At 35.2% G+C, this 26,130-nt stretch overlaps 1 protein-coding gene across 1 annotated transcript; it reads right to left on the bottom strand.

Annotated features, from left to right (window-relative positions):
• Positions 1-12,670: 12,670 nt before the first annotated feature.
• LOC129887457 (2-oxoisovalerate dehydrogenase subunit beta 1, mitochondrial-like) lies at positions 12,671-24,705 on the bottom strand. Its single transcript, XM_055962568.1, has 13 exons — positions 24,347-24,705; positions 22,469-22,580; positions 22,248-22,283; positions 22,098-22,157; positions 21,968-22,025; positions 21,788-21,885; positions 18,592-18,681; positions 18,440-18,508; positions 18,278-18,364; positions 17,908-18,003; positions 17,752-17,829; positions 12,945-13,031; positions 12,671-12,856 (listed from the first exon to the last, which is right to left on the bottom strand). Exons 1-13 carry the CDS (start codon positions 24,532-24,534, stop codon positions 12,821-12,823), a joined length of 1,095 nt encoding a protein of 364 aa, XP_055818543.1. The 5' UTR covers positions 24,535-24,705; the 3' UTR covers positions 12,671-12,820.
• Between the last annotated feature and the right edge of the window lie 1,425 nt (positions 24,706-26,130).

Genomic DNA, 26,130 nt, shown 5'->3' with positions numbered 1-26,130 from the left:
TGGATTCATATTTGCATTCACATGAACCCTAGTTGATTTTTGCAATAAATATTTTATGCATCATTCAGTTTAAAGAATAATTATTTTCACCATCAAAATTGAGAAGAGTTGAGCATGATATTGAGTTGAGAAGTCACGTTATTCTTTTTAAATTCATTTATTGAGATGAGATTTCATCTATTTTAAACAAAAGAGATGAGTCGAGAAGAGATGAGTTTTGAGCTAGTTCCAAAAGAGACTAAATGAGCTAATTGAGTAAATACATTCACTTGAGATATGAGCATAGTGTGTGTATATATATATTTGGAAGTAGTATTGAGCACCGATTTAGGTAAGAGTATAGAACAACTTGAACCCCATAAACTGTGTAGCCAGCATAGGATATAATCGTATTGTTTATTCAGGGAACTCCTCATAGTTCCAGAAGAGGATTTTTTAGATTGATCTATAAGTTCAGTTATTTTCCTATACCCTGGAAAGGTATAGAATGTCTCTAGCAACATGGGCAGAACATTGTATCTTCACAAGGCTCATAGTGATGGTTTTTGGTTAAAGAAACTCTTCAAAATGTAAAGTATTATATTTTTTAAATACTAAGTTGCATTTACATATTCATATCTTTTAAAGCGTTGTTTTATTATATTGCATGATTTACTGAGTTGAGCTATCTTCAGAGTTGAGTTCCTTGATTTGAGCATCTTGAGTAAGTTTTCTTTCAGCTATTCTATATATCGTATATTCCATGTACTGTATTTGGCGCTACATCTTTTTATGATGCAGATATGTCATGATCCAACCTAGGACCTAGTCGTAACACGACGATCGAAACCCAAAAGGACTCCAACCAAGCCTCTTGTACATATCATAAGTATACATAAGGTAAAATAAAAGCGGAAACATCATAAGAAAGTCTAAACCATGAATAGTAAATGAAGAATATCACATGACAACATAGACTCAAAATATTTGTCCAACTAGATGCCTCTACTCATGAATATGGGCAGGGGCTAAGATATGTCCCTAGATCACCCTCAAAATGAAACATAATGAAAGTCTTTGAAACAATAATCAACTCGATGACGAGTCCTCGATAAATAAGGACTCACCACAAACACCGTCGGATAGAAAATCTTAACTAGCCATGTAAATAAGTATAATATTCAACCTCAACCCCTACATTATGAGATTATATAGGCAAAAAGTATGCATTAGTAAATTGGAATGTACTAAGTATGAGGGCATGACATGCAACGTAACTCATGGACTGCAAAGGTCAAGTAAAATACATGATAAGATGGGACAAGTAAAGTCATGAGAAAATCATATTGACCAAAGCATTTTAAAAGCATAACTTCAAAATCATAACATACTTAAGAGATCATACATATATGGGATAGGAACCATAACCGACAATAAGACCATGCGAGCTATAACATGGAATCCCATTGTCTCCCCATACAACGAAGAAAAGGCAAATCTACTTGCCAAGGTAGACTCTACCCCACTAGGCGGGTCATACATACGCTATATATGGATCGAATAGTTAAGACATGAAGGCAACCTACGGTGGCACGTAGTTTATGGGACATGAGGCTGCTACTAAGTCTTTTGGTAGGGCCCCCACCTCATGTCCACTCGATGCTAAGTCAAATCTCATGGAATACATGATAGCATAGAAATCATAATTACATATATCATAGTTATGATCATAGGTTTGAAATCATAGAGTAGCTCATTTTCATAACATACTTGTAATGTCAGAATTGTCCTTTCATCATTACAATCATATTTGCATAATTCATATTGTTAGGCCTTAGGTCACCACATAGGGCCCTAAGTCATCTTACTTCATAACTTGCATGAAATTCATACCTTGAACTTTGAGTAAAACTCAATTACATAATCAATTGACTTTGAAAATCATGTAATTAACTTGAAAACATGCATGATCATAAACTTTATATCAGCCCATACATGATTCATATAGATAATATCCTTTGGAAGTATAATTCAAAATAGTCATAATTTATATCATGAACCCTAGAGATCAAAATAGGAGAATTCATGAGAAAACTCTTCAATTCAATGCAATAACCATCAATTTATATAAAAATAGACTCATGATCATATTTTGAATCATAATTCATGTAATAGGGATAGAGATCATAAAACCCATAAAATACCTTACTTTAATTTGAAAGAAAACCTTGAGAAATTGATTGGACTTCATGGATGAAAGAATCCATGAATCAATACCCGCATACCTTAAACAAGAACACCAAATAATTTGGAAGAACTTGAGAGTTTTGATGGAGACCTTGAGAGTCTCGTATAGAGAGAGAAATCTTTGAGTAGGTGAATTGTAGAAGAATGAATATAATTAGAGGTTTAGGTTAATTTATAGAGTTGGATTAAGTTCTAAAAACGTCTAGGTTCATTAGCTAATAATTTGGGAAAAAGTCTAAAATGCCCTTACTAAAAATCCAACTCGGCTAGAAAACCCTTGCCAGGTCCGCGACGCGGAGGTAAGCAAGTCCGTGATGCGGACTTGTCGCATACTTACTGGTTTGCGCAGTTCTTTGAGAAATCTATCTTTCGATCTACGGATCCTAAAAATCCACTGAGACTATTTTCCCATAGGTTTTGACCCCCTAATCGATATTCTGAACTCGTATTTTCCAAAAAGATTAAGGATAATGCATTACATGAGTGACCTATTCCCAAGGCATTCTTAAGCCACTTATGAGCATTTTGAGTGTTGTTACAAGACGCAGGTAGTAGAGATCCTCAACTGGCGCATCGTCGAATATCAGATTTCATCCATCTTTAGTGAGACCTCTTTGCATTTAGAGGCGCTCTTAAGTCTTTAAATTTTCAATTTTTACTTGTCAGTTTGAGGCAGCAGTGGGTCTGTCCCAGTACATATTTCAAAGTCAGTCTAAGAGGTTTCATAAACTAGTCAGGCGGTGTTGAGTATATTCAGTTTATCCTTTTGAGTTCATATTTTGAAAATGATTACATTATTTTATTTAGAGTATGTTGAGACTTTATTATATGAAGTACATTTTTATATAGTGCATGCCCAGCATGAGTTCTATTTTGTACGAGTTAAAGTCTTTCTCATAGTGAGTAAGTCTGACCAAGGGTTCTCTTGGGAACCAGCAATGATTTTTGAGAAGCGGTCATGCTTAGGGTGTAGACTCAGGGCATGACACTACATCAGTCAACAACGAGCTACCCTGTCTGAAGCGACGTCAAAGAGGTTCTAAGGCCTATCGCCCCAAAAATACGTAACTCTAAGGCAATAAATAGTCTAAACCTAGTCCAAACATTCTCTCAACGTTAACGAGTACAATTCATTCAACAAGGTAAGGATGATCATAAAAGAACAACATGCCAACAAGTTCATGAAATACCTGAAATAAGCCTAAGACATGATTTTTAAGTAAATAAGCATGATCAACTAGCTACCCAACCCAAATTCCAACTAATCAACATTTATTTACGTTCTCAAGCTCAATTTAAAGGAAGGGAAGCCATGGCCTATCTCAAAGCAAACCGAACGCGCTTCCAATTAACAACTCTGGGGCTTTTCTATTCCGAACAACCTCTGAATGTTGTCATGCTATCAAAAATAGGATCGCAATGTTAAGACAGTCATTTAGACACTAAAATCACATTAATCGGAGACGGACCTAAAATTAAGTCTAAAATAGAATTGTGGGATCCGCGCTAGAAATCCTGAAATTAACTCCAAAAAAAGTTTGTTTTAGCTCCCTGAACTTGTGTCTCAAAACAGAATACAATTCGGGGCTAGAAACGCAGAGAATCAACAACATGCACCAAAATCACCATAAAATTAATGACAAGAGGTCTAGCAGCCCCTTCAGGGTAAAATTTACCTTAAATGAAGAAAATCTATGACATTCCATAAACACTCCAAAGTGTTTCCCCAATCTTCCTGAACACGTTGAACTTTGAATCACCCAAATCATACCATTATAGCTCTCAAAATCGCCAAAGGAAATATTACACCATAATTGATCATGTCTGTCTTTTAATTTAAAAGACCAGACACATTTACTCTCCGCGATAGCGGTTGCGAATGTGGAGGTCTACCCAGCATGACCTTCACAAATGCGGAGGTGAGCCTGCGATTGTGAAAGGAAATTGACCAATCCTTCACGAACGTGGCAGGCCTCCTGCGAGTGCGCAAGGCAAAGGTTCAGGCCTTCGCAAATGGGTCCTAGGCCTCGCGAACCCCGAGGCCATCTGCCATGGCCATCGCGACTCAAGACAAGGGGCGGGGAAGGGAAAAATAGGCCTACACTAGCTGATGTATCAACTAGTTTTGGCCAACTTTAAAATCTCTAACGAGGTGCTCGGGATCCGTTCAAAATCCCATGCGTTCAAACAAAATATGTTGCCCCACCAAATTCGGCATTCTAGACTCAATGGAGCCATCAAAACTTCTGATTGAGGTCGTCTCAATGAAAAGTAGGTCTAACACCCAAGCTCAAGTTTTAGCCAATTTCTACAAGGGGGCTCGAGATTAGCCCGAAAGCCTCGAGATCCGCACGAAAGGTCCTTGTAGATCAAACTCGACTTTTTAGAGCTGACGGAACTGTTAGAATTGCATTTTGAGGTTGTTTACTTGAAGTTTTGACCAAAGTCAACTATTCGAGTTTCAAAAGCTCGAAAACACAGAAACTTGCATAAAAATCAAACGAATGATTAGGCGATCGAACTATTAGTGCCAGCAAGTCGTAAATGACTTGGAGTCACTACAGGAAAGCTTAAATGTCAAGATTCACAAATATGAAGAAAATGACCTAACAGGTCATTACAACTATTGTCGTCGAACATCTTTTACAACTCCATTACCATGTTACCCTGCATGGCTATGTGGTTCATTATGGACTTCTGTTGGTCGACTAGGATACACGGAGCACTTATGAGGTCATGCATGTCCTTCTGACCACTATTGCTTCCTTGTATATTCACGTTAGTCAAACCTACACTCTCTAGATCGACCTTAGTCCTTTCAGCAACATAGGCAAACACTTCTTGAAGATTCAGAACCTTGTCGAGGAACCGTGCACATCAACAATGTTCTCATTGTTTTAATTTTTATTTTTCTTAAATGATTTTTGTAAAATAAATAAAGTTCAAGCTCATAAGAAAGTAGAGTAGTGAGATAAACCAACACACAACTGTCTTGGCCCTTATGGTAGGCGCCAAACTATTTATCGGAAAAACAGTATATATAGTTGAATTTGTAATGAGGTTAAGGACACTCGTCTAATTTAACTCGTTAGGTTCGATTATTAGCAATTAGATGAGTTTGTTAAAGAAATAAATTAGCGTGATAAACCAAGTAATAAAGTGATATGAAACAGTGAGCCTCCGATGATGTTCGATTGTACTGGACTCAGTGATATTAGAGTGAGGTTGGTCTCAGTTTTGGGATCATTTCAGTTGGTAAATACTCTGAAGTGAAGATTTAGTAAATATGGAAAGCTTGGGGAGCAAGAATATACGTATATTCTTTTTGTATCATTCAGGATCCTCTTCCTTACAATTGTATTAAGACTCTATTTATAAGTTATAAAGTTAATACATCAACCAATAAAAAAAGCTCAACTCGAGTCCTTAAGTACTACACTCAATTGGCTATCTTCCACGTGAAATATTGTTAGCCTTGCCAACCAATATTCCTATGTTGTAGGCAGCAGCAGTGACGGAGCCAGAATTTCTGTGAAGGGGGTTTGAAGTATAAAGAAGCAAACACGTGAAAATTACAAGATAAAAAATGGAGCAAGAGGGGGGAAAATAGCAATCTTAACCCGCTAAATTTAACTTGTCTTATCATGCCGCATTTTGATTCTTCCTACTTTTATCCTGCTCCATCGAGTTTTTTTATATTTCTTGTGCTTTTTTGTGTACTGTTCTAGTTCATTTTGAATTTTTTTAATTTTTTGAATTAGTGTCCATTCAATCATATGTTATTTTAAAAATCACTAAGATTCTTTAATAAGGTGTAAGAATTGAGTTACTAATATTATAATGTATATTCAGGAGATAAATAAATGACGTTGTCGATTTTTTAGTTCATTTAATTCAATTTACTAGGTTAATCATTTGTAAAAAAGGCAAATGATGAATAAATCAAATAAGTTTAGTTTAGTTTAGTTTAGTTTACATTTTTTTAGAATCGAATTTAAAAAAATAAGAAAGAAATACTATAAAATTAAGAAAAAAGTCAATTAAATAGATTTTGTTAAAAGAATATTCACGACTTTTAAATTTCTTCATTCGATTAATTTTAATTTATTTTATTTTATATAATATTTTTTCTAACTCAATTCAAATTTAATAATAAAAACTCATCATTTTTAAAAGACTTTCTACGAGTTAGTACATGGGAAGAGAGTTATGTAGAAACAAAATGAGCAATATAAATAAGAAGAATAAAACCTAAATTATCAAAAATATATCTAATAAATTTAAACAAAGACAAATTGAGAAAAAGAAATAACATAGAGAGAAAAACGATGAAAAATAAAAAATAAGAAAGTTTTACATTGGATCCAAAAACAATGAGGCATTTCATTAGGTTGGGATTCTGAGCCCAAAACTTGAGCCCATTCTCAGCCTTTCCCAAAACACAAAAAAGATACAGATATATTGCATGCCATGGGATTTAAACTTGGATCATTTCGGTCAACAATAACCATCTTAACCACTGAGCCACACCTCTTTTTGGTTTTAAGAGGGTTCATTGTAATATATATACTAATAAAATCAGAAATTAACTTTATATATATTGTAATTTTTTGTCGAGAGGATTCGAATGAACCCCTGAACTACACGTCGCTCCGCCACTGATAGGCAAGATCTCATAAGATCATATCTGGTGAGTCTGTCCTTTCAGGCCACATCATTGGGACACGGGCCTATTCTATTGTCGGGATACGAGCTCCTGCCTTTTTTCGAGCATAATCATTTTGCGAACTCGACAAGTCGAGGTTGATCTTCACCGAACATATATTTGAAACCACACACTCTACCAAGCCTATTTCATCGAGCATCATTCGTTCAGGCCACGTATCTATTCCTTGTTCTGCCGTGTATGCAAGCTACTTTTTATCCAATACAATATCTTCTATTACTTATATTCATTAGCAAGTCAAACTTAAATCATGCTTTGATGTTTCCTCATCTCAATTGTTTAATTACTACTATAATATATTTTTCGTACTCAATAAAATATAATCACTTTAGTTAATTTAACTTTACAAACTATGATATGCATATTATCACTCGTTAATAGAGAAACTGAATTTGATAAAGATGGATAAATAAAGGCTCAACTTAGATCCTGATGTGTGTCCAAGTAGCTATCGGAAGTTTGCAACGTTACCATTAACACTAACTGAAGAATCTGGCTCTCATTTGAAGTCTTTTTTGACGCAGTTGCTTCCCTTGTTCCTTTGTTGTCAAACATGTCTTACAGTAATTATGCACTTCTCACTGTCTCTCATGGTCATCTGTATACCCCATCCTATCAGCCTTTTCTTTTCTCTCTTGGCATTTTAATTTGTCCCCCCCCTTTTGCAACATCGTTGACATTTTCCAAATTTAATAGAATAATTGATTTGTAAGGGAAAAGATTGTACCATAATAGTGAGTGGTTTGTGGTATGACTGTCCTCCATGCTTCATTTATGATTTGTGATTTAAAATGAATTCTAACTCGTGAGTGTTTGGATTCGCTTATGGGTGGTTTTTAGTTTTTTTTAAAATAAAATTGAAAATGTTTGGATAACAAAAAATCATTTTCTTTTAGGCTAAAAAAGTATCAAAAAAAGTCAAATGTCAAAAATTGGGTATTCTCAACTTATATAACTTTTAGCTTTTAACTTATAAATCGCTTATAAAAAGTCAATTCAAACACCAATCAGGAGAGCAACTTGGTACATAATACTCCCGAAGTATAACAAACAACAACAACATACCCGTGAAATCCCACAAGTGAGGTCTAGGGAGGGTAGAGTGTACGAAGACCTTACCACTACCTCCGAAAGATAGAGAGATTGTTTCCAAAATAACCTTGACTCAAAAGTATCAGTCCCAAGAAAGAGAGAACAACAACAACAAATATATATATATATATATCGGCTAAAACGAAAAGTGGTGCAAATTCTACAAGACAAGAATAATATCAATAGCAAAATAATGTGATAACCAAAAGGCAATAACAAAACAACTATAATGGCACGCCTAAACCTAAGACCAATCCTAAACTGTCACAAGGAAAGACAACATTCTACCCATGTTAGCCTTCTATCCTTATTAGTCTTCTACCCTAATACGCGACATCCACTCATTTCTATCTACGGTCATATCCTCGGTGATATGAAGTTGCATCATATCCTGTCTAATCACCTCTCCCCAATACTTTTTCGGTCTACCCCTACCCCTCCGGATAACCTCCAATTCCAACCACTTGCCCCTCCTAATTGTGGCGTCGACACACCTCCTCAGCACATGCCCAAACCATCTCAGTCTCGCTTCTCTCATCTTGTCTGTCATAGAGGCCACTCTCACCTTCTCCCGAATAACCTCGTTCCTAATCTTATCAGTCCTACTATGTCCACACATCCATCTCAACATCCTCATTTTCGCAACATGCATCTTCTGAACATTAGAGTTTTTGACTGGCAAACTAAAGTATCCATCTGAATATTTTCGTGATGCGCTTCTTCATCTTAGTACTAGTTCATTTGCTGCCTTTATTTTCCTTCCTCACCAAATAGCCTCTATTTGTTACAACACTTGGCTTGGAAAGAGACCTGACATTAGTCCTCCAAAAACTCAAAAATAAGTCTTCAATCAAGCATATGAACACACCTTCATTGTCTTCATTGTCTGAGAGACTGTAAATAGATGATTTTGTGGGGAATTTACATTAAAGAATTTTGCTAGATTTTTCCAACAAAATTTATTATCCCAAAAAGATAAAAATTAATGAAAAACTTGTCTAAATAGCTATAATTATAGGGTTATTATATTTGAATAACTATAAATATATTATTTATTAAAAATGACTACAGTTATCTATCTATAATTCGTTGTATGTGTGTATATTTTCTTATTTATTTATACATTAATATAATTATAATTATAATTATAATGCACTAAATAAGATAAATTTGTTAGTATAACGGATAGTCGTATATTTACGTCTCTAAAACTCTCAACTTTCCATTAACAGTGTATAAATTGTGCAACAATATCTTTTTAATAAGAAATTTTAGCATAATATCTCAGTTTTTCATAATCAATAAAACTATGAAATCTCACAGTATTTTTTCCATAATAAACAAACAAATTGCATTACAAAATCTGTTCTTCTTCGTTGATTTTGTTGCATCACCAACTATTACTTGTACGACATTGATACATTTTATTTTTTGTTGTTAGACTTTTTTTAATTTGAATACATTGGTATATATGACATTGATATAAATGTATTTTGCTGATGAATACACTATAGAAATACTTAATTACATTGATATAAATATATAATAGTGAACAAAAATACAATCAAATACATGATACAAATGTAAAACAAGTAACTAATAGACTTGAATATATTAATGCAAATATATAAGAAGTTGCAATATACACAATATAATGATAAAAAATGAATAACAAGGAATATATACATTTTGATACATTGATACAAATGTGTAATCAATATCATATGCAAACAAATACATTTGATACAATAACAGTGAAATAAATACACTCAAACACATGAATACACTGCAGATACAAGTACATTGATACATGAATAGAATGCATATATTCGTGCATTTGATTCCTTGAAAAGTCTCCAAATTTGCACCAAAAATTCCTCAAATTTGAGATATGAAATCCTCGTAATATATCCAATCTTTCAAAATATTACCCATTAATTTTTAGTAACAATTTCATAAATTCGTTATTTAAACGTAAACTTCAAAGATTTCTTTCATGGTTGACTATAAAATTTCGTAAATCATCTCAAGCAAATGATGACGGCACTTTATTGGAGAAACAGAGAGGAAACGCAGCATCATTAAGTTTGAATTTGAAAAACTTTATTTGAAAGAATCGTTCATGGAAAAAAAGAAGAAAAATAATCATCTATGAAAAAAGGGTAGAAGGTGCTAATTTGAGGTTATACGCTAATATGGAGAGAGAAGAAAAAAGATAGATAATTGAAGTAAATACAATACCTAGAATTAAGCCTAGAAATACACTAATTAAAAGATAAACTTTTAAATTGGAAAATAGCTATTAAATGAATATTATAGCTACATATTGTAATTTTATTAAACATAATTATATATAATAAATACATAGCATATATTGCCTTATTATATAGTTTTTCCAATATTAAATTACTTAATTGGACATAATAATTATGAATTTAATTATGTCCAAATTTATTGATTTGGGCTACAATAGATGAACCCACTTTGTTAGGTCCAATATCATTTTATCCTAAGGCCCATTTTGATATCACGTGTCAAATGATGTAGCATGCTAAGTCAAACAAAGAAGATAATAGGATCATGCCAAGTCACTTAAATCTAATGGACATAAGAAAGCCTTTTCTTATCACTACTCCGTCACGTCACTTAAATCTAATTGGCCGGAAGAAAGTACGTTCTCATCATAACTCTCCTATTCTACAACTATAAATAGGGCCTCATAATTCAGAAAAGACATCAAAATTCTAACAAAAAGCAAGAGAGAGCTCGTGGAGTATTCAAGTTCAAGAATTCTAATAAGTTCAAGAATCCAAGAACTCAAGTATTCAAGTTCAAGAACAACTTAAGATCAAGATCACCAGATTCAAGAACAAGCTCAGGCTGAAAAACCCTTGAACTCAAGTACAAGTCAAGATCAATATCAAGTTCAAGAACAAGTCCAAGTTCATCAAATCCACAAATCAAGATTCAAGATCAAGCTCAAAAGATCTTGAATTCAAGTACAAGTCAAGATCAAATCCATCAAATTCAACCAAATTCAAGATTAAGCTTACAGCTCTTGAATTACTATTTGAAAAGACCAATCAGAGGATTCATAGAGTTTGTAACACTCATATTTTAAAATCAAATACTACGATAATTGCGATATTTTCCGTTCTTGATCTCGGCAAAAATTTTATTGTCTACAAATTTTGGCACGCCCAGTGGGACAATCTCTACCCCTCATCTCAACTTTTCAAGCATCAAGGAATATTGAAATAACTTCTAAGAAGATCAACTCCCAATCAACTTCCTCCAAGATTGTTGACTCCAAGTTCTTTGTTGATGTAGAAGGAATTCTTGGTGTTATCTTTGGAAGTTTCGGAGCTGTTACAAGGAGCAAGGCTACTATGATAGGATAACGAACACTTCAAGTGTCGTCCACATCAACTCCTATTTTTGGGTCTTCAACTCCAAAAGGGTCAAGGTCCTCCACGAATGCTTCAGAAGGAAAAAGCAGTGTTGCTGAAAAGATCAAGAAGACTTTAGCTCTAAATACTCGAGTGCTCTGGATCAAAAAACTCTACCATAAAGGAGAATTATGATTCAACCAATAGATCCTCTTCACATGTATCGTAAAATGTGAGTCCGTTGAAGATCAACTTACGCGACAATCCATGTTACTCTCCTACATCCCCAATGATCATGCAAACAATGGTAACTGACGCTTCATCCATGTAGGAGCAACTTGTAAATTTTGGCGAAATTGGTTGAAGGATTGACAAAGCATGTATACCACCAATAGTCTCGAATTGATAAGATGATGAATAATATGGAGGGTCTCTTTGATGGAGAAACCAGTCATGCACCTATAAAGGATATTGAAGTTCAAGAGATCGAAAATACTATGAAACAAGCACCGCCTGTCAAGGAGATGCCAATTTCTTTTGAAGGAATGATCCCACTCGATCTTTTGAAGGAGTTCATCGAAGGCACCATCAAAAATAAGTATGAAGTCTCCACCAAGTCTTCTCATGTGTATGCAAAGCCGTACATTGCAATGTTGATAGTTTCAAAATGTCTGCCACTTATCAACCTCCCAAATTTCAACAGTTTGAGGACAAAGGAAATCCAAAGTAACATGTTGCACATTTTGACGTGATAATGATGGGACCTATGGAGACTATCTTGTAAAGTAGTTCGTCTGCTCCCTAAAAGGAAATGCCTTTGATTGATATACGAATCTCGAAAATTCCACAAATTCATGAAATATTCGTAAAGAGATCAAAATATGTCAAACTCTTCTTGATAATTAAATACTTCAAGAAGATCCACAAATCCTTTCATGAAGATCAAGTTCAAATCATCCTAGCTAGTTCAAGAAATACGCCACTAACGGCCGTCAAATCACGGAGAAATATTCAGAGAGAAGAATCAAGTGATAAACAAATTTGTACCCATAATCTTGATGAGTAAAATTATTCTTTTTATTTATTTTGTTATTGCAGTATATTTTTATACTTGAGAAAGTTTGCTTCGAACAACAACTTCATTTTTCTTTTTCACCAATTATCTTTATCATCATTAGGCTATATACGAGAGACCGGATAACCTAAGATTCAAAAAAGCAAGCGTCAGAAGAAGGTGTCGATGAATACAGGACTTTTTTTGTTGCATTAACTTTTAATAAAAGTATATTGTATTTGTTATGTTAATAGAGAAATCCGTAACTTATGGAAATACATATAAATGTTCACTAATAAAGCACTCCAGCATCTCCTTACGACTGAATGAGCACTAGTAATTCACAGTAGATTTGATTGCATCCAGTATCTGCAGCCAAAAAAAAAAAAAGGCAGCACTTTGGTCAGAGGTCTGGGTGAAATCTTTTGAAAATGAAATAAGTTTCAAGACCTGTTACCTTGTTCTTTGTAGGCAAGTAGAAGGGCTCGAACACGAGAGGAAAAGGAGTATCTAGCCCACACACTCTGGCCACTGGAGCTTCTAACTGCAAAACCACCCAAATATTAAACACTTATAAATACTCCCACACATGAGGACATAACCAAATATAGGAACATGAAAAAATCATAGATAGGTATAGAAACATGAGAACACGTAGAGGCGGATGGAGCCTATGTTCAACGAGTTCAACTAAACCCACTATTTCAACATAGAACATGAATAAAAATAAATATTTCAACAAAAGCTATTAAATTATGACTACGCCTCCAGAAGTACACTGAGTTCAAATTCTAAGAACCTAAAATGTATGAAGCTTAAATCTCCAATCTGCCTCTGAGAACACGAGACACCTTATGGCATTTTCTAGTTGATAACTAGGAATAAGAAAAGTAAAATGTTCATTCTAGAACTGCTAGCTGCTTGGTGCTTGCGCCATATTCCAATTCAGGCTAATTACAAACGTCCTCTGCTGACATGAAGAGCCTTAGTAAAACACCCCTATCCAAAGCAATCACCTCCAGCACATCAATTATTTATGTGCCACATCAAAGTATGTCGAAATCATTCAGTGTTCCAGTTCATAAAGTACTTCTGGTTTCATTCTTTCAGCTTTATAAGCTATCAAGAATCCTCATTTGACATACATGAATTGGAATCTCATTTGAGATTTACAGTTAGTTTTAGTTTGGTAAAGCTCTTAACTCCCTAACTTAAAATGGAATTTAGTGCTTTTATGTGAGGAAAAAAAGCTGAAATTCAAAGCAAGCAATTAGGGGCAAACAAATTGTAATGACCTCCAGGTCATTTTTTCCTTAACGCCTCCTTTTCATCATTTAGAGCGTTCCTGTAGCGACCCCAAGTCATTTCTGACTTGCTGGTACTGACTTTTCGGTCGCCTGGTTGTTCGTTAGGTCGTTTCAGGTCGTTTCCCTGTTTTGAAGCTTTTATAACTTGAAAAGTTGATTTCGGTCATTACTTCAGATAAACGACTTCAGAATAGAATTTTGATGGTTCCATCAGCTCCAGAATGGCCAAATTAGGCCGGTAGCATGGTCGGTACGAGTGTCGAGGCAATCAGTGCGAGATTGAGGACATTTGACACTTTAGCTTTTGAAATTTGGCCTAATGTTGACTATTGTTGGAAAACGTGCTCGGATGAGAATTTCGCCAGCGCGGTTAGTTTCGAAATGTTGAATTTGGTCTAGAATGTTCCTTAAAATGACATTTGGGTGTGGGAGACCCACTTTTCGTTAAAATGACCTTATATGAAAATTCTGAATGCTCCATTGAGTCCAAATCGTCAAATTTGGTGAGGAAACATATCTCATTTGCGTGCACAGGGTTCCGAACGAATCCCAGCACCCCGTCGGAGACTTGGACAATGCCGAAACTCATTTTGCACCAGCTATATGTGGTGCCATCGCTTTAGTGATCTCTGGTCGCTTGGCCCCAATGGACGGGGGTCGCTAAAGCGACTACTCTGGTCGCTAAAGCAACTTGGTGTCACTAAAGCGAAGCTCACCACTTGGTGGGGGTCGCTTAAGCGAACTTCGAGGTCGCTTTAGCGACGCCTGAGAGTCATTTTAAGACTCGAATTTCAGACTTTTCCCATATGTTCAAACACTCGTTTCTTGTCCAAATTGGGTGATTCAAAGGATAGATTGTGGGGAATTATTGGGATAACGTAGAGGAGTGTTTGAAAATAGTTGGTGACTCACCGTTTGAGGTAGTTTCACGTTGAAACCTGTTGTCCTTATCAAGCTTAAATTTTGAAATTGTTGCATTTCTATGTTTGGGCTGATTCGAGCCCCGAATTGCGTTCCATTTTGGCACACAAGTTCGGGGTACTATTTAGGACCTTTTTACGGAGTTAATTCCAAAATTACCAGAGCGGGTCCCACATTCTCGTTTTTACTCCAAAATTGATCTGTCTCCGAATTTGATAGTTTTAATGTCAAAACAACTGTATTAACGTTATGTACCTATTTTTGATAGTGTGGCAGCGTTCAAAAGCCGTTAGGAAAGGGAAGGCTCCGATTATGTGATTTTGGAGCGCGCGTGATCGTCATACAGGTAGGCTACGATTTCCCCCTATTTACATTGAGCTTAAGAATGTAATTGCATGTTGATTAGTTGGAATTTTAGGTTGGGTAGTATTGAATCATGCTTAGACGTATAGAAATCATGTTTCAGGCCTTTTTGGGGTTTTATCGAGTACTTGTGAGCATGCTGCTTGTCTTGTTGATTATCCATGCCTAGTGGTGTATTTGTATGCTCGTTTTATCATCTAATTGAAGCATGTTTGGCCTTGGTCTACGTTTGACTGGAGCTTGCCTTAAAAATGCATGATTCGGACCCGATAGGCCTTAGTTTTGCCTTGAAGTCGTTCGGCCGGCTTAGAACCTTGTAGACTGGTGTAGTAGACTTGAATCTGATAGTTTGGGCTTTAACTAGGCGATATGCTTACTCCGATGACCTTCTAATTCTACTTCCCTGATTCTGCGGCTTCACGAGTTTTGGTGGCGATACCGCATTCCAGTTGTGCGATTCAGGATTGGTTTGGAATTCAGCTCAAATGATTTTATTGATCTAGTAAGTGTGGACGGCAATCCACAGATTTTGGTAACTGTTGATCGTTTGGGAGCACCTGCAAGTGCTATATTGGGCAACTTTGTCAGGCATCCGGATTCAAGCTCCAGCCTCGACCGTATTGACACCTTCTACGAGCATCCAGTTAGAGGTCCGGCCTCGATCATTCGGATCCTTATAAAGAGCATCAGATTAGAGGTCCGGCCTCAGTTACTTGATACTTGATCGGTTACTTGGATATTTCTGATGAACATCCGGTTAGAGGTCCGACCTCCGTACTGTCAGATTCTACTGGATTGGGTTGAGGTTGTAGTTCTATATTATACTCTCTGGTCTTGGGTTCTTAGTTTCAGTTCTCAGTAGTTATAGCCATTATGTGTACTCGTCGGGCTTATGGGGGTTCGGTCAGGTTTTTATTTAAACTTGCGCACGGGTGTACCTTCAGGGCTTATGGGGGTCCAGTTAGGTGTAGTTTAGTTGTAGATTACTTTAGTTAGTTCTTTCTACACTCGTGTGCATCTCATTACTTTACTTTACTTTAGAATTCCATTCTTGACCTCTGTTCTATTCTACTCCCTCTTCTCATATTTCCTTTACTTTTCAAGCTTAGTTGGCCTATGATGCCTACTGAGTACTTGTTGTTTTGGTACTCATATTACACTCTGCATCTGTTTTCGTGATGCAGGTCCGAGCATCAGTAGCCAGCATTGATTCGAACTTGGAGCAGTCTGATCCGAAGAAGGGGGTGAGCACTTGGTGTTTTGTACTATTCTGGTCTCCATTTGTATATATTGACTAGTCTTTTGCTTTTTGAGACAGGTCTTGTTTCCGTGGTCCACTTTTGAGACTTGTACTCTTCTGTGACTTGACCTCTTCTGTATAGTCAGCTCTGTACTAGTGACTTCCAGGTTCTGGGAGGGATCAGTTGTATATATTCATTTTGGTTTGTCTTCCGCTTACTTATGTTATTTAATTTAGAATTGCTTATTCCTGTTTAGTTTCTACCCTTAAACCCATTACTAGTCATTCCAGGTTACGGGTTGGCTTATCTATTGGTGGGTTATAGTAGGTGTCAGCATGACCTGAGAAATCGGGTCATGACACAAATGTTTAGTGTAACATGCATCTCCAATCTTAATTGATGAAGCTCCTTTGTAACAAAAGCAACACATGGAATTATTAGCAGAACAAATGAGGATGAACAAGCAAGTACTGCTTGTGCTGTTTGCTCATCCTCGTTTTTAATCTTAAAGTCTCTCTTTATATTGCAAAAATTGTAATCTTAAAGCAGTACTTGCTCATCCTTGATTGTAAAAGAGAGACTAATTTTTTTTCCTGGCAGACATAACGTCTGGTAAGTAAAAGTACAAGTAACTGAACTGCAATATCAGCTTCTAATTTAGCACAGTGAACATGATCCCGCTGATAGAAATTTCTACATTTCAAGGCATCCCAGTTTCTTCAAACTGGAGAATATCAGACTACATTTTCTTGCATAGCTTCCATACCAGAATTTATTAGTCAATTTAACGCAATGCTGCCTCTTCTGTACGTCCAGTCGAGCAAGTTCGGACTCAAGAGAATTTTTTAGAGTCTCTCTTCTATATTGCAAGTACTAATTCTTTTTTGGATAGAGATGCGCCAATTGTCCATGGGGACATGTGTAAGTTCTGATTCATCGAATTTTCTTGAAGTCTCTTTTATATTGCAAGTACTAATAATTGGATGGAGATGCGTATATTGTCCATGGACATGTGCACCTTACTAATTGTTAAGTCTTGAGGCCAAGGATTAATTGGCTTAAAGCAGGACCCAGTAACTGAACCTGAGATACAGCATGTGGCAAATACTTCAATTTTTACAGAAGCTATACAGCACTGACTGATTCAGTAGCCTCACCAGGTCCCTCAAGTAAGAAATGACCGCTAAGTCCAAGGTCACAAGGTGTATGTTCAGAAGCTCTAAGCTATCTGTGTTTTCTCAAAACACCAAGGTACCACCCATTATTCTTTAAGAATGCATGCTTTTAACTATCTTTTGCAAATTGATAAGCACAGAGGACATATGGCCTAGTCAGGAGATCTTATAGAGTTTTAATAATTTCAAGGTGATCCAGAAAAGAAAAGGGATACTAGAAGAAGTGTACAAGGAAACCTAAAAAAGTAAAAGCTTACTCTCATGAAGCAACGTTCAACTATAGATGCAGATATTTCAGCACCAAATCCACCTGTCACAGGAGCTTCATGACTAATCTACAAACAAGAAAACTTAAGGTAAGTTATTTTGGATGAAATGACCCTCTTCAATTCCATAAGGTAAAATAAACACACCAGCAGCCTTCCTGTCTTTTTCACGGAGGCCTCTACCGTTTCCTTGTCCCACGGTATTAAAGTTTTAAGGTCTATCAGTTCACAAGAGATCCCCTCCTGCAGAATATACATATTCAGAAGCTGATAAGTAATCCAGGTTTTTACATAAGAACTTCACCTGAAAAATAAATTGATACACAAATTTTGATACTATATACCAAGCGTCAGAGAGAAGTTTGAGAATGCAGAAACCAAAATTTTAGTTCTCAGCAGCGACATGAACCACAAAATGCATTTATACAGGTAAAAAGACTAATGATATAACTAGACTAATAGAAAAATCTATTCAGGGAAATGGAATATAACAGATCTTTTAGCAATGAGTATCCACCTTTGCAGCTTCTACGCATGCCTGCTCCATAATAGATAGCTGAGCTCCCCAACCAACTAATGTGATATCAGTACCTTCCCTGAGAACCTGCATTTAGGCATGCACGTCAGTTTCAAATTAATTCATGATACACATTAAACAATGAAACAAGAAGTACCATACCTCTGCCTCAGATAAAGGCAACATATAATCATCTTCAGGAATTTCTTCAACAGCCATCCGGTAAAGCAACTGAGATTCATCAAGAAAGTAGTGAGTTACAGTTTCAATGATCTGGCAGAACAGACTACAGGAACAAGGGAAAAAGAGATCACCTTTGGTTCAAAAAAGACAACTGGATTTGGGTCACGTATGCTTGACAACAGCAATCCTTTTGCTTGCTGTGGACTGCGTGGGATGACCACCTAACAGATAATTGCACACGAAATTATCAAATGTATGCATGGATTCCTATGAGGAAAAAAGAAAGACATCTGATTTCTAAAGAAAATATATAAAGAAATCAGGAAAGGAGGTAGAAATAATTTTTTGTTCCATAATACTTTTAGGAGGAGAAACTATGGGCAGAAAGGTAATAGAGTGGGGGAAGGAAAAGAGTGCGTAAAAGCCACTAAAGGAATCTCGGTGCTTGGTGCTTGACTTACTATCAAGAAAGGGAAACATACGACCATGAAAAATTATAGTCGAGAGGCAAACCAATGCCAATATGGTGATGTCTCACAAAACAGAGAAAACATGACTTATGTTTTGTATTTGAAAAAATACCAAATTTTCTCATGTCTGGAAAAGAACTAGACACACAAATGTTAAATGTCTGTCTTGTAGAGATAGGTAACTCCGTATGCTTTAGCATAGCATCCTATATGAACTTCATTGCTGCTACACTTTTTAGTTATTGGGAGAACCCAAGTACTCTCTTTCGGATTCAGGAAAATCGAACAGAGTTCTTTTTGTAGCACTTCGCCCCTCTTTTTATTTATTCTTTTATTTTTTCTGAGAAGTCAACCCCACATAGAGAAGGAATGCTGTAAATTGACTGTCAACTAAAACTAGTGAATTAGTGATAAACTTTCTTAGCATTAAGTGCGACGGGACGCTCCTTCTGGACACGTGTTACAACGGCCCTCTGGGTATGATGAAAAATAAGAAAGGTTATTTATCATATTGCCATCTGGATGTGAGGAAGCATAAGCAAGAATTTTGAAATCACAAACGAGTTTGAGTAAAGTATTTAGGTCCACTACATCGGCAAGGGGTGTGATGTTGAATAAGAAAGGGTTCTCAGAAATAGTGGAAATAAGTTCATTGACAGGTAAAACAATGAAATTAGTGGATACCTTGAAAAAAGAGGAGAGTTGCTATTGCGTCTTTAGAGAAGACTGTATCAATAAGGCTTGAGAGATTGACAACACAGGTTACGAATTACGGTATCGGAGATAGAAAAAAGAATAACAACGGGCGAAAACTAGAACTTAACTATAAAGTTGTCAGAGATTGGTGATAGGATTATTTCATTTATACTAGTACAGGAAACGATTCATTCACCATATTAGTGCCTATGCTCATTAAATGCGGAAGTGAAAAACTAATTTTGGGAGGGTATGGATACCTTGATCCAAGGACACTCAAAGGACCAACAAATTCTTAATGAGGGGAATCTGCATGAACATGTGGATAGATAAAATGATGATTTCAACCAAATACATCAGGATTTGTTATGGTACTAAGAATAAAGGGACGGCTACTTTAGAGTTCGTCTTAGCTTATGATTTTAATTTCAGCTGATACTTCCTTTAGAAAAGATAAATCACACTTGATAACGTTTCAAAGAGGTCCACAGGGCATTAGTCTAGTGGTAAGATGTGTGAGTTAGGAGCACTCACGAGTTTGAACAACGCCGCAGAAAAAGTTTGGTATTTAAGAGGAGAAAGGTAAAGGGGGTGGTCTCATCACACGCCGATTTTTGAGCCGTGTGCTACTGACCCTCGAGAATTTCTCTGTCCTCAAAATGGATGCAACCACAACCAAATAAACTTCATCCTTACCAGAATAAATAAGAGTGCAACATGTAAGGATTGCTACGTTATACCAAGGGAAGCTTAGCCACCCAGCATAGACTTGTTATGCTATTGTAGAGCAAAGGTGGAACAGAAAAGGAGAACAGTTGCATGCAGCCAAAACATAGGCTGTGGACACTAAAAGGCACAAGCCAACCAGAAGTTAAGGACAAGCTATTAAAAGAGGAAATAAGGGACTAAAAAGTGGACACTAAAATCAAGAAAATGAGAGCAAAGGGCCATCAGTAAAGCCCAAAATAAAAGTTTAGATGACTTGTATCAAAATCTAGGAGCACGGAAGGAAAAGGGAAATTTATAAACTAGCACATGAGAAGGAGAAGAAGGGTAAAGACTTGAACACATTAAGATGATTCCTAACAAATTTTTTACATGAGATGAGATAGTGAAATCAAGAGATGGAGGTGCTATTTTGATCAACGGCTCAACTCAAATCACGAGAATAATTCCATGCATTTGTATAGGTTAGAAAAATAGCTATGCATTAGGGCTGCAACTGTAGAGGATATCATGAATAATATGAGAGTTAGAAAACCCTACAGTTAAAATGGTATCTCTAAAAGAGGTTTAGAAGTGTCTGGGAAAGGTTGAAACAGTACATTTTACCAAGCTATTATATGTTATCTTAAGGAGAAGAAAGATATCAAACAGGTGGAGAAGATTATATTGATTTCAATATGTATTATCAAAGAAGATATTCAAAGTTGTGCTAACTACCCTGATGTTAGGCTTATGAGTCATAAAATGAAACTTTAGAGAAGAGTGATAGAGCATATACTTAGGAACAAGACAATACAAGGATACCAATTTGGATTTGTGCACGGTAGAAAGCTATATTTTTGCTTTGAAGACTGATGAAAATTTATAATGAGATGAAGAAGAATATAGATGTGATACTCATTGAGCAAAAGAAATAGAGTGTCGAGGACTGTTGAGATTTATGTACACATGACATATCAATGCTATACTCATTGAGCAAGAGAAAATAGAGTGCCAAGGACAATTTGGATTTTGCATGGTACATGACATATCAATGTTGTTCTTGGTCTCCAAACTGTAGAAGGTTGCTTCAGCATTTTCCAATTCTTAGTTCAAGAGATTAAGTACATCAATGAACAAAGAATGCTGCATACAGATGAAATATTACTGGGAAGTACTTTTAGGAGAAAGTGAAGTAGCTAGAATTATTTCTGAAAGCAAAGTAGAAAAGATTTCCTATGTAGTTCAATGCTCGAATATAAAGCTGCCACTCACTTGGCAAATAGAATTTCTGGAGAAATAGCAACTGTGACGACCCCAAAGCCAAGGGACAAACGAAGAAGGGTGCGCTACTTGGACTCCTCCCACATTTATCAAAACATGTAATATTCTGATTCTGAGAAAAATCAAGCAAAAGAAACCTGACAAGTACTAGATGCATAGAAAGATGTAGTACCTTTATACCAGGAACATGGCAGAAGAAAGATTCGGGGGATTGAGAGTGGTAATGCCCACCATGTCCAACAGCTCCATAAGGTGCTCTTATAGTTAAACCTGAAACCATGAGGCAGCTCAGCATCTTGAAACTTCAAGAAATGATGAACTGCAATAAAGTCACAAGTTTTCTTCCAATTACCTCCGCAGTTGAACTGGTTACCACTCCGGTATCTGAATTTCGCAGCTTCATTGACAATCTACAAAACAAAATTTGACAGTCAATAATGTCATGCCAAAGTGTTAGTACATGACTCAGCATAGACGCATACCTGATCAAAAGCAGGAAATATATAATCTGCAAATTGAATTTCTGCTATAGCTCGATTGTCCTGAAATTTAAGGTAACAAAAAAAAAATAACAATATCAGCAAACAATTGAGAACTATTTAGCTTTTAGTATTTAGAGCTCAGAAACTGACCATTGCAGCCAGACCAATAGCAAATCCAACTATGCCCTGCACATCAAAAACCATTAGTGAATACACTTCTTCACACAAAAAAGTGACTTGTATCAAAAACAAATTACAGAATTTCTTATTATAAAAACAATGAAATGGTTAGTATTATTATTTATTCCTCCGGTCTTCCACCAAAAAAGGGCTAGAGCATACGTGGAATATGGTAGATACGCTACACATACCTGCTCACACAAAGGAGTGTTGAAGACCCTCTGTTTACCAAATCGGTCAGCTAATCCAGTAGTGCAACGAAAGACACCACCAAAACCAACATCTTCTCCAAATACATAAGAACTGAGAAGAAAATCCATCTTACATCAAACTATGAAGTCATTCAACCATAAACATGCGTATAAAATTGCACGAAAATAGAGAACAGGTCGGCGAAGGCATAATCTATTATTGAGCCTAAGTAGATGCTGAAATGGTCAGGCATTATTTGAAAAAGTTTGGATGTTATTTAGATGCAATGTAAAGAAGGATAATAGGATTTTCTTGTCTGCATCAACTAATTCCAAAAGGTCAAGTCGCAGGCGACTGGTAACTCATATGAAGGAAAAGGACAAAAGCTGAATGCTCAGGCCATTATCCTTGTACTTCTTCATAAAGTTAACGCCAATACATTGTTGCATTACTTTTAAAGACTATTCTGGCCTCTTGGATAGTAAAATAAGCATTTTTAGGCTGTAAATGTCACAGTTATTCCTGTAGAAATGCAAAGAATTAGAAAGCTGTGGGAGCAACCTCTTTCTTCTTCTCTTCCAACAACCCCCGAACCCCTTCATCATTTAACCATTACCATTCTCATGAGTTATTACTTAAAATTAGTTGTCATGCAAATAGAAAAACCAATAATAAAACATCCTTGGGAAAAAAAGACTGAACTCATTCGGTTTCCTAAGGTCATTTGACCGCTTGTTAGAGACTGTCGTAGTACTAGTCGTACCCTTGTAGTTCTTGCCATATGTTGTTTATTGTGTTTCGATTATCACACTATTTTGTTGTTGTTATTGTTTCTTCTTGTAGACTTTACAATGCTCTTCTTATTAACTCCTATGCTTTCTTCGTTGTTTTCTTATTCGTTAACTTGGTTTTGATGCACTTAAGCCGAAGGTCTTCCAAAATCAGTCTCTCTACCTTCACGAGGTAGTGGTAAGATCTGGCCCAGACCCCACTTAGTAGGATTTTACTAGGTATGTTGTTATTGTTGTTGTTGGAGACTGCAGACTAAATTATGATTAAAAATATATCAGATTTAAAACTAAATATCAAATACTTATGACCCTCTAAATGAGAATTGAAGGATTGTATATTTATTTATTTATTTTAAAAAGAGTTGTATAATTAAGATCATCCCAGTTTAAGGAAAAGATGATCAACTTGAGATTCTCTACTTGTTTCATTATTAAATCTTAATTGGCAATTCAATTTGTACCTCACTCATGTAGTCAAATTCCCTTATAACTTAAAGTTGGTACTTTCCCCTTTTTTTCTTGTTTTCCTTTTCTCTATCCACATAGTAAAAAGCACTAATCTTTCTGGATAGCAATTTAACAATACTACCACCTTCCCTCTTTCTTTTCACACTTCCCTAATATTCAAAATGTGATCAAGTAATATATTGATCCAATGGTGGAGCCACAGTGCTAGCGACAGGTTCAGCAGAACCAATAGCTTTGATTCAAACCCTAAATAAGAAAAATTATTTAATATGTGCAAATAATCTACTCTCTTTATGACAATTTGATTGTGCTACTTTCCCTTTTAGTTCCTTCAAAAAAGAATGATTTTTTCCTTTTCTGATCCCTCTTTAAAATCACAATATTCAAACGTTTCTTTGGTTTCTTAAACTCCTTATCAAATCAAACAAACAAATTGAAACATAGGGAGTATTCAAAACCCATTAAGAAAAAAAATTGTTATTCAGAACTCATAAACTAAAATTGTTGGCTCTACCTCTGGATTGATCTACTACAAAACTGACAACAAACTCTACGACAGCTTTTCAGTTTTAAAAAGTTGGGAAAAAATGAAAAAAAAATAGAGTAGAATAAAATTACCGAGGATCAGAGTCTAAGGCGATGTGAAGAGCTTGATTAATAGCAGAGAAAAGGTTGACAGATTTGGTGGAACTGTCATTTTTCTTAAGCGTTTCAACTGTTGAGGAAAATCCTCTACTGCTTCTCCAACTTTGATTTTTGGATGAAATTGAAGCCAATTTCCCAATTATTCTGAAATTGCTACCCATTTTTTCTAACTTTTTACCAATTCTCTGAACAATCTGGAGAAAGTGGGAATCTGAACAAGATTAAGCTAATATTGAGCTGAATAACAAGAAGAAGACAGATGAGATTGAAGTCAAAGCATCTATTATAGAGTTGGGTATGGGAAATGAAGTGCGGTTTATGTATCTTCAATGTCAGATTATTTTAAATTTTAAAAAGTCTTTTTAAAAAATATATATATTAAATTGTTCCACGTTGGTATAGATTATCCTGTACATTAGCCTAGTTATTTATATTTTATACCATAAGAGTAGCTGTCAAATCATAATGATTTGGTTTGAGCCGGTATAAGATGATGAAAATATTAATTATATTAATAAAATTGATCTATTAAATGTAAAGACTAATTATCCAACATAAATTAGTTTTAACTTTTATTATACCAACAACTTTTTTATTAATAGATATTTACTTTATATTTTTGAAACGTTAAATTCGTTCCAGTTGCTCTCACATTTTATGTGATTGCGTTTGTCTATTATCTTTTATTTAATTAATATATATGGTCTATTGTCTTTTATTTCCTGACTTTACAATTGTTATATTTGTGGGTGTGGTTGGCATGGAGGAATATATTTTTCTAAAAATCATTTTTTTAATTAAAAGTAGATAAAATAACAAGTTTAATAAGCAGCATTTTATGTTTGTTGTACTCATTGAACGCTTCCGACCATTACCCCTTGACCATCCCATTCCCAACACCTCCAAGGCCCCACCCCCTCCCATTTCTATAGGTTTTTGCTTATTACATATATAAATATAAATATTATTGAGATAATATTACTTTTTTACTTATCAAATACTAAAAAATAAATTTTTAAATTTTTTTCATGAAATAAATATTTTCTTCGTACCAAACACACTAATATGCAGGAAAGTCGACTTGTTCGAACTTCGAAGCATAAGTCCACTTAATCGTAAATTAATATACAAAAAAAAATAAAAAATTCACGCCCTCCCCTCTTTAGTTCCAAAATCAAAAAATGATGAATTAAATAAAAATGCAACAAAAACATCCTCAATAGTTTTTTGATGCAGGGTGGACATGGTATGATAGATATCAAATATCATATTGAAATTAAAATTTTGATATCTCAATTTGAATATTATGGTATTTGATATACAATTTAAAAAATTTGATATTCGATACAGTATTTGATATTTATAAAAAATTATATTTAAATATTGATCATATCGTACCGAAGTATATAATTACATATAAAATTCTTATTAAACTATATAATACTAGCAAATATATAAAATAGTAATTAATTATTTAATGTTGAAATTTTGACTATTCTATCTTTATTTAAATGTTCTTTTTCGGTGATCGATTAATTAAGAGAATTGTTTGTATATTTTATTTTGAATATTTTTACACGTGTGAGGTATTAGCATGATATAGTTAAGACATTTTTTGAAAAGTCAAAGTCATAATTATTTATTATACGAATATATTTAAGTTGAAGTTGACCAAATTATGATAAACGATTTACCGTACCGTAAAATACTAAAACCAAACTTTAAAATATCGAACCATACCGAATTAATTTTGTATG

The sequence above is a fragment of the Solanum dulcamara genome, chromosome 4 (assembly GCF_947179165.1).
Source record: "Solanum dulcamara chromosome 4, daSolDulc1.2, whole genome shotgun sequence".
NCBI lineage: Eukaryota > Viridiplantae > Streptophyta > Magnoliopsida > Solanales > Solanaceae > Solanum > Solanum dulcamara.
The sequence above is the reverse complement of the archived record's forward strand: the minus strand, read 5'-3'. Positions and strand labels throughout refer to the sequence as shown.